The following is a 9,336-nucleotide window of genomic DNA, read 5'->3' on the forward strand; positions in this document are numbered from 1 at the left end:
GTAGTCAGCTTAAGCAAATTCTCCTTCCCATGTCATATATAGTGGGTCTGGCAAAATTGTTTGTGTCATATATCATGAAATTAAAATTGAGTTATTCATGCTACTGCTATGCTGTTGAATTGTCAATTGCACCTGCAACATTGCTCAACTAAAATGTTGATTGATTATGCATGCCGACATAATTGTGATGATTGAAACCAATGTCTAGCACTGCCACCTATCTTGGCTGATCCCCATTGTTGGAAAGTTGGCTCAGCTCATTAGCCACCTATCTATGTATTAAATATTAATTAGCTTGTTTGTGCAGCAATGCTTCCTTCTGCTGAATTTTCAGTTAAGTGTGAACTTGATCCCTATATGTTATATCCCTGGTACTATGGATTACTATGTGTTATATCCTTAGTTAACTTACTATTTTTCCTCTCCTTTGCTCTCATATCTTTTTGCAGCAGGTGCCGATGTTTCTATGATTATATATGGTAGTACCTGATGCTTTTTTGGCCTACTCTCCTCCCCTCTCCTCTTCTCACTTCCCTCTACTTCTCTCCTCTCCTCTACTACTAATACTTCTACTCCTCTCCTCTCCTATGATATCCTACTACTTCTACTACTCCTCTCCTCTCCTCTCCTATCCTACTACTTCTGCTACTCCTCTCCTCTCCTCTACTTGTACTACTCCTACTCTCCTCTCCTCTCCTATATGTTTGGCAAGTAGCAGGTGCTATATTTTTTGGGTAGGCAGTGGCTGCTCTATTTTATTTGGCAATCACTAGTTGCTTTCCTCTACTCTATGTTTGGTTTGCCAGTGTCTGCTCTATTTTTTGGCAACCAACCTATTGATTTTTTTGGCCAACTCTCCTCTCCTCTGTTTTTTCCTATGATGAAATTGTCCAACTCCATACATTATCTGGAATATGAGCTAATGATTAAGAACTTATGAGAAGCTTGACATCATTACCAGCCGCCCCTATATTACCTTCTCGCACTTCTCTGTTATGATGTCTTTATGCTCCAAGTTCATGATCAAATGATGATTGACATATTTCTGAGGCCTCTACTTTTACTTGTTTTGTGATCTATTGTTGTCAAGTATTTTCTGATGTCCAACTATCCTTTTCTATCCTACTACTACTACTCCTGTTCCCTACTACTCTTCCCTGTACTTCTACTACTACTAACTGGTACTACTTCTACTACTACTAACTAGTACTACTACTACTATTACTATTGCTCTCCTACTACTAATACTACTGCTGCCACTACTACTCCTGACTCATGGCTATTTTCTTAACTTCCACTCATAGGAAATGGCCCCTTGCTATGTTGTTCTCAATGGGAAGAAACCTAGGATTTACATGTTTTGGCATGAGTGTAGTGAACATGTGCTTAGGATAAAAAATGCTATACACAAGAAGTACAACAACTATGACCATACACTTAGAGATTTTAATGCGTGTGTTGGAGCAGCAACTACCTCCCCTAAATTGGTCCCAGCTGATTGTGGTGAAAGCGTCCCCCTCAGGGTGGTAAGATTGGTTCTTGGAAAAATGTGGTGATTATCAGTATGCTGGTGGTGGTGCTTGAATTTTGGATGAGGCTTTCCATAAGCTGCCAATGAAACTATAATACTTAGGCCTGTGATGACACAATTAGATGGTCGATGTAGTTGGATAACACAATTATATGATGATTTAATTATGGAGTCTGAGACCTATTAGTTTGGATAACACTAATTGTATGTTGACAGCTCTATTTTGATTGTAATGCAACGCCATCTATTAATACTAATGTTGCTGTTGTCCTACTATTAATACTACTGTTGTTGTCCAACTACTACTACTACTCTTCATTGGTAGCCAGCTACTGCTTTGTAGACCCTCCTCTCCTAGTCCTACTACTTCTACTCTTCTCCTCTCCTGTTCTCTGCTCCTACTCCTCTCCTCTTCTGTCCTCCTCTACTATAACTGTTTTCCTTGACATAAATTTAGGAGAAGAGATGATCAAACTCTCTTCACTGGATCTGCCAAATAATTATGCATTTGATATGGGCTTTCAACTAACATTGGGGAGGGTAAACTACCCATATCCAAGCATAATAAGTAACATGTTTTAAAGACACCTCTATAGATTTTTTTGTTCTGATATATATATATATATATATATATATATAATTTTTTAATGTAGACAATTCATCCTATACCATGGTTCGGAGAGACACTCAAATTTTGGGGTTGATTTCATCAATGTTGGTACATTCTCTATAGATGATGGACTCAAGCAATTTTGAATTGGCTTTTCTATTCTGCTAGGATGGGTAACCAACAAGTTATGGTTTTATACATTGATAGGACGAGCAGCGGTCAACCTCACGTCATTAGTGCGTAAAAATATGTTATGCAAGTATGTTTAAGGGCGCTTCAAAATATTGGGTACAATATTCCTACATACTCTTCCATGAGGATTGGAGCTTTGGATGTGGGCCTCCACCATGATATTGGGCGATATTGTGCACAGCTTGCTGAGAACAACATAAATGATATGGTCAGTCTCATAACTTATATCTAGATTAATTGTTTTGTCTATATATATATATATGCATGGTTCTGATTAACACATTCTTTCCAACACTTGCAGATTCAGCTGAATGACGTAACATACGTAAGTTGTAGCTTTTAAATCATTATAAACCAGGCCATGTATCAATTGGGTCGTTATAAATAGGAATATGGTGGCCCTATTCTCACTTCAGAGGGAACCCAGGAAAAAATTCTTGTGACTAGGAGGGAAAGTTCTCGACCAATGCTAATCGTCGTCAGTAGACCTTATGAACGATCTTGTGAAGCAAGCGAGAGTGCACTGGCTAGTAAATACATTGCGCTACATCAGTGACATTTTGGCATATGAAATAAATGACATGTACTTCTCCGAGTACGTGGTACGACGTTGGGAAGTTCTAGGAATTTAAATTCTTGTTGGTTGCAATAATAAACTGATCTAAATTATTATGGTTTGTAATGAACAAATTTAAATTATTACGTGTTTGTAATGAATGGGTTTGTAATGAAGTAATATAAATTATTATGGGTTTGTAATGTATATATTTTCTTATCAATTAGCTGTTGATATAATGTTTTTGTGAATTATATATTATATATATGTATATATGTTATGGTCAGATTTGAATTTTAAATTTTAATTTTTTTGGTGCAAAATTGTACTGTAGGGGTGGCTGGTGTTACAACCACCCTTATAAATTATTTTTGTAGGGGCGGCTGGTGTTACCAAGTTGTAGGGGTGGCTGGTGACATAAGCCGCCTCTACAAATTAATTTGTAGGGGCGACTTGAGAACCACCGCTACAAACTTTGATTTGTAGAGATGGTGTGGTAGGAGTGGCTAGCAAATCCGTCCCTACAAACCGTCGTTAGATCACCTCTATAAATGCTTACTGTAGTAGTGTTCGATAGCCTCTTTCAGTCATTGACGTCACCTGTTTGGTTCCCACAGACGACCGGACGACGCAAGGAAGATGCTGCTGCCGAAGTGCAAGGTATGAGGAAGTCTCTGCCCCGCAGATCGATGCCTTGTAAGAGGAGAGGCGGCGGCAAGAGGAGACGGCGTGGGAGAGCCGGGGCGGAGCGTGCCGACTGCCGAGACGAAGGGGAGGGTAGTGGCGCGGAATCCGCGAGTTTCCATTGACTCGGGAACGGGAAGGGTTACCGCTCGGAGGAGTGGAACATCGATGTTGTATTGGGCCGTAGCGATTCACGCTGCGATCGGTTACGGGCTGGTTCATCCAAACGCCCAATAACGCGACTCGTTCACCCTGTGAAGCGATGAAGGGTTGAAATTGGCAAACCAAACACAACCTAAATCAAGTAAGAGGGATGAAGGAAAGCCAAGCGATGTCGCAGCCCCTCGTTCTCATGCGCACGAGAAATAATAAATGAAGGGCAAACTATTCCAGGTTGGAGAAAAAATACGAAACGATTTCCTTTAAGCTCCCCAGTTTCCAAGGCTCCAGCGACATCCTTTTAGGACCTGGAGGAAGAAATAAAACCCAGATAAAAATAAATTAAATGAAAAGCTAGCAGATTAATGACAACACCATATACAGATAATTAGAAAATTTTACACTTGATTCTAACACATAATTTGAAGATGCGAAGCAATTTGTTCAATGAAAATGGTACTCAATTGATACTGAAAAACTGGAAGGATCTACAAATATTTTTTTCCCAGAGCCGTAAGTCAAAGTTGGTCTCATTGGTGTTGGGCCCTTTGTCCTTTGCAATTATGAAATCCTTCTTTAAAATTATTGTGGGCCTGTTTCGGATCCTCTTTTTGTTGTAGAGAACAGGCTGCCTTGAAGAAATTGCATGAACTACCAAAGGCTGAGAAAGATGTCAGGGACAAAGACAAATTTAGATGATATAGTAACTAAACAGTCCTGTATAGTTTGGGCCTTTGGGGAGCATTTTATGACAAAAAACCAAATGGGTTAGGCTTGTAGAATGTAAGTGCCAGTCTCATTTCTCATAAAATTCGTAAGCCACCTGACAACTATATGGTTATCAATTTTCTCAGTCAAGCGTGCATAGCCTAAACAACTCAAAGTAATGTAGGTCAGGAAGTAACTGTTCATTAACTGAAATTGAGCAAAAAAGACTTAGTGATCAGTACTTTTAAGAATCTGAACTGGTTGCAAGGTCAGAGAAAAATATTACCTCTAGAAAGCTAGCTTGCATTGGGCAGCCGTGTTAATTAGTTACCCCTTCCGTCTTCCATTCATGTAATGTAACCAACCTCATCAACTCTCAAGTCTCAACCTCTCCTTCTATGTTTCATGATCCTTCTCCCTGGTCCTCCAGAGACAACTTCTGAGATGGATATGTCATTTGATATTGCAATCTTTCCAAGCTCTTTGACCTTGCCCTTGCTATTACCACAAAATGTAATACTCTCAAACTCATCATTGCCACTTGTATCAATTGAGTTGAACGTCCTTTGATCTCCGGTTATATGTTGAGTGCACCCACTATCAAACACACAATGTTTTCCTCCGGCCTTATAATTTACCTAAAAAAGATATCAAAATCTTTTTAGGTACCCAAACTTGTCTGGGTCCTCCAAGGCTAGTGACTAAGTTTTTTGGTCCACAATCAGTGTACCAACAAACTAACACCATTTGTACCCTTAAAAAGTAAATAGCAAGAATCAAACTTAATTGAGGAGGTAATTGTACCTGCATTTGGGTGTTTAAGAATCTATAGGCCTCCTTTGTGGAGCAAATACCTTTAGGATTTAGAGTCCATGTAAGGACGTATTCCTCTTGCGACATGACTTTGGGTACTGTAGGGTCGAGATGGCGGACTAGAGGGGAGGTGAATAGTCATTTCTAAAAATTAAACGCACTGCCTAACCGAAACAAATACGGAATTAAAACTATCGTTCTAGCCAAGACTACACCCCTCTGTAAGGCCAGTGTCGATGGCGTCCAAGATCACCCTGGACGTCAACTCCTTCTTGAAGGCGTCGCTGTAGAATCCCTCAGGCTCCCCCCGTGTGGTCGCCAACACCTGCACCTCCTCCCGGGCCGTCGGCTTCTGGTGGAGTCCCTCGCTGAGCCTGTATGTGCCCATATTCTACTCGCAATGGTTCGTCATGCAGCAATCGACCTTGCCGTCGTCGTTTGGCTCTCATAACAGATGCTTTGCCGCTATCGCTTCCTCTGGCGGATACTTTGCCGCCATTGTCATCGTTGGTCTCCGCTCTGGCAGATGTTTGCTGCCGAGTGTGTCATGGCCATTCCCTGCGGATGCTTTGCCGCAGTGGGTGTTGTCGTTGCTGGCGGATGCTTTGCCGCTGTTGCTGCTTGGGGTGGATTCTTTGCCACCATGGCGTTGTCTTGTTTGTAGGCGACCATTGCGTTGTTATATCTTTTTTGCAGGCTCGGTTGGTAGGTTTCAGGTTTTGAGGGCAGTCGCTCTTTCTTTTCTCTTCTTTTTGTTGTTCTGATAAGTTGTATTCCAGGTTATTAACCACTTGGTGCTTTGTAATTTATGCTACGAGTATTCTTTTGTAGCTGCGTCGTGTAATTCTCTTCGTCTTACTGATAAACGGGCTATAGCGAAAAAATAGTCCTGTCGTTGCCTAGAGTAAAGTAATGCATCACTCCCATGACATCCCGATTTCTTCCCAATATATATACTGATAGACTGGCAGACATTAGTGATTATACAAAATTTCAGTAGTACAAGCAGCAAATTTTTCGTCTCATTGAAATATTGAATAGACAGCAGCGAGTCAAGCATGTGGAACAGCGCAAGCCAGCGTCTACGTGGCCAGCTAGCATAGGGAGTTTGAATGGATGGACTTGTGGCAGCAATGGCATTATGGCATGGAGAAAACAATTTTCAGAGTGATGGTATCGAGGAAATAAGAAGCCCACTCGATTGGCCTAAAATCTAAGAGGCAGTTACTTAGTGATATACTCTCTTCGTCCGAAGCATATTTAACCATAGAAAAACTCATACAAAATAAAATTTAATTTGACCCTTAATTTCTCATATAATCTGTACTCAATTGCTAAAAAACAATATCATCTCATAGTCACTTGGAATATATAAATCTATTGATGCAAGTTTTATGTGCATATAATATGACTAATTGTTGGTAAAAAATTATAAGATCTAGCTTTTTCTCTGATCATTTCTAGACAGAGTGAGTACAATCTAGTTTCTCAAACTACCATCGACATATGCATTGTAGTTCAAAAACATTGGAAATGTTCTTACAATAGTTTGTTGGTGTAGTTTCGCTACATTTTCTGAGTTGAAAGGTAAATAGCCACCGAGTACGTAGATGTTGGAGCATGATCTGAATTCGAACATGAGTCTTACGGGGACGGCTAAGAGACCCATGGTTGGGATTATGTTAATTACCGGGTTTGTTTTCGAATTTGACTGCACTCAGTTCAGCCTATCAATACATCATGTTGTAAAGATTACCGGTACGGTTGGCGCTTGTAGTCTTCTTGCGCAAGAGTTCTTTTAGGTAAAAATCTGTATCTCGTGTTCGATCTTTATTTGTATTATTTGCTAACAAATGGTATCTATAGTTATATATAAGACTGAAAAATAAAGATTTATTAAGGTTTTATTTTCTGTTCATACATCGTCATGCTGCCGCCGTCGCCGTTGCGGGATTGATGTGTCCACTCGGCGATTTCCACCGTGCTGCCCACGAACGGAATCGTCTTCCGATGAGACTGCAGGTAAATTCGGATCATTAGAAATATTTTAACCTCTATACATCGACGTAAGAAACGTAACTGATCTGGCAAGTTTATAGGCCGAGAAGGAAGAAGATAAGCATTATCCAACGAGCGAGAATAGATCGAGAGGGGATAAGGTCATTAGTTTAATAATTACGTACAAGGATAACGACGCTGGATCCTTATCATGCGCGCGACAAGGTCACCACGAGCTATAAATAGCGGTATATGCCTGCACCCTAGCCGTCATTACTGTGCATTTGTCTTCAGCAGTCAGCACACACCGCGTCCATCCATACCCAGCGATAGCCAGATACATCAACATGGTGCAGCGGACTTCCACCGCCGAAGTGATGTCCGTGGACCTCAGCCCAAAGAAACCCAACAAGGCCTACGGCGGCGACGGCGGTGCCTACTACGACTGGTCCCCCGCCGACCTGCCCATGCTCGGCGCTGCCTCCATTGGCGCCGCCAAGCTCTGCCTCTCCGCCGGAGGCCTTGCCCTGCCCAGCTACTCCGACTCTGCCAAGGTCGCCTACGTCCTCCAAGGCAAGTACATACATACATATTCTGTTTCTTACCTTGTTTTTAATCCTACTTATAAATCGATCTATCTCCATATGTCATATGTATGCGTGGCATCTTGATCGATTGTTGGATGATCCTCAGTTAGTTAACCAACTCATCAGACTCCCATGCAATGCAGGTAAGGGCACAACGCGCACGCCGCCAGCTCCGACGACCTCGTGGTCCTCTTCCTCGGTGACACGTCCACGGGCCACAAGCGGGGCCAGTTCACCAACTTCCAGCTCACCGGCTCCAGGGGCATCTTCACGGGCCTGTCCACCGAGTTCGTCGCCCGCGCATGGGACCTCACCCAGGCCGCCGCCGCCGAGCTCGTCTCCGCCCAGCCCGGCGCCGGCATCATCAGGGTCAAGGACGGCCACAGGATGCCCCAGGCCCGCGACGAGGACAGGGCGGACTTGGTCCTCAACTGCCTGGAGGCGCCGCTCGACGTCGACATCAAGAACGGAGGCCGCGTCGTGGTCCTCAACACCCGGAACCTGCCGCTCGTGGAGGAGGTCGGGCTCGGCGCCGACCTCGTCAGGATCGACGCGCACTCCATGTGTTCGCCCGGGTTCTCCTGCGACTCCGCCTACCAGGTCACCTACATCGTGCGCGGCAGTGGCCGCGTCCAGGTTGTTGGGATCGACGGCACGCGGGTGCTGGAGACCCGCGCCGAGGGAGGCTGCCTCTTCATCGTGCCCAGGTTCTTCGTTGTCTCAAAGATCGCCGACGAAACTGGCATGGAGTGGTTCTCCATCATCACCACCCCCAAGTAAGAACTACGTACCACATGAATGAAATGTATATATATACATTACATTACATACAATTGTGTTAATTTGTGTGTTTGCATTATATATATTGCAGCCCAATCTTTAGCCACTTGGCGGGCAGGACATCGGTGTGGAAGGCAATATCTCCTGCGGTTCTGGAGGCGTCGTTCAACACCACGCCGGAGATGGAGAAGCTGTTCCGTTCCAAGAGGCTTGACTCGGAGATCTTCTTCGCGCCTGCTTCAAATTAATCCATTCGCCGATGGAACACTGCTGCCTAGATAGCTCCGATCCCATCAATCTCGGTCACGCCTACCCTCATCGATCTAGAAATAATAACATCTTTGAGTGTGTCTTTAGTTTATTAGCTTCAGTTTAGAATCATCAACTGTTTATCCCTAGCCGCTTGCATTATCAGTTTTAGAGCGTTTCGTGTAATAATAAGCTTGAGATGGTAGAGAGAGTTTCTTCATTCTATCTCTTGGTATCTTTTGTTGGTTTCTCGTTAGACACAAACACTAAACTTCAATTTCGACTTTCGAGCAATACCAATGCAACTGCTCCAAGAAATTTATTGCCGTACAAAGCATTGTCTCGTGTCATTTTCCCTAAAGCTAATAAGTCATATGAGTGAAGTATATATGAAACTCCACACCTTTTATTTTTTGAGGAAATGATACTCCACACCTTGCCACCGAGGCAGCCATGTGACAGGATTTTT

At 43.0% G+C, this 9,336-nt stretch overlaps 1 protein-coding gene across 1 annotated transcript; it reads left to right on the plus strand.

Annotated features, from left to right (window-relative positions):
- The first annotated feature begins 7,554 nt into the window (after positions 1–7,554).
- On the plus strand, positions 7,555–9,072 carry LOC136538483 (13S globulin seed storage protein-like). The gene is made up of 3 exons (XM_066530443.1): positions 7,555–7,824; positions 7,982–8,614; positions 8,710–9,072. The coding sequence occupies exons 2-3, from the start codon at positions 8,226–8,228 to the stop codon at positions 8,864–8,866; spliced, it is 546 nt and encodes a 181-aa protein (XP_066386540.1). The 5' UTR covers positions 7,555–7,824; positions 7,982–8,225; the 3' UTR covers positions 8,867–9,072.
- Positions 9,073–9,336: the final 264 nt, after the last annotated feature.

Source organism: Miscanthus floridulus, chromosome 2, assembly GCF_019320115.1.
Source record: "Miscanthus floridulus cultivar M001 chromosome 2, ASM1932011v1, whole genome shotgun sequence".
NCBI classification, from domain to species: Eukaryota; Viridiplantae; Streptophyta; class Magnoliopsida; order Poales; family Poaceae; genus Miscanthus; species Miscanthus floridulus.

What these genes read in the sequence shown, in the direction of transcription:
- LOC136538483 (XM_066530443.1), top strand. Translation starts at nt 8,226, where the DNA reads ATGCCCCAGGCCCGCGACGAGGACAGGGCGGACTTGGTCCTCAACTGC. An exon ending in TCCATCATCACCACCCCCAA is followed by an intron (nt 8,615 to 8,709) that starts GTAAGAACTACG and finishes TATATATTGCAG; the next exon opens with CCCAATCTTTAGCCACTTGG.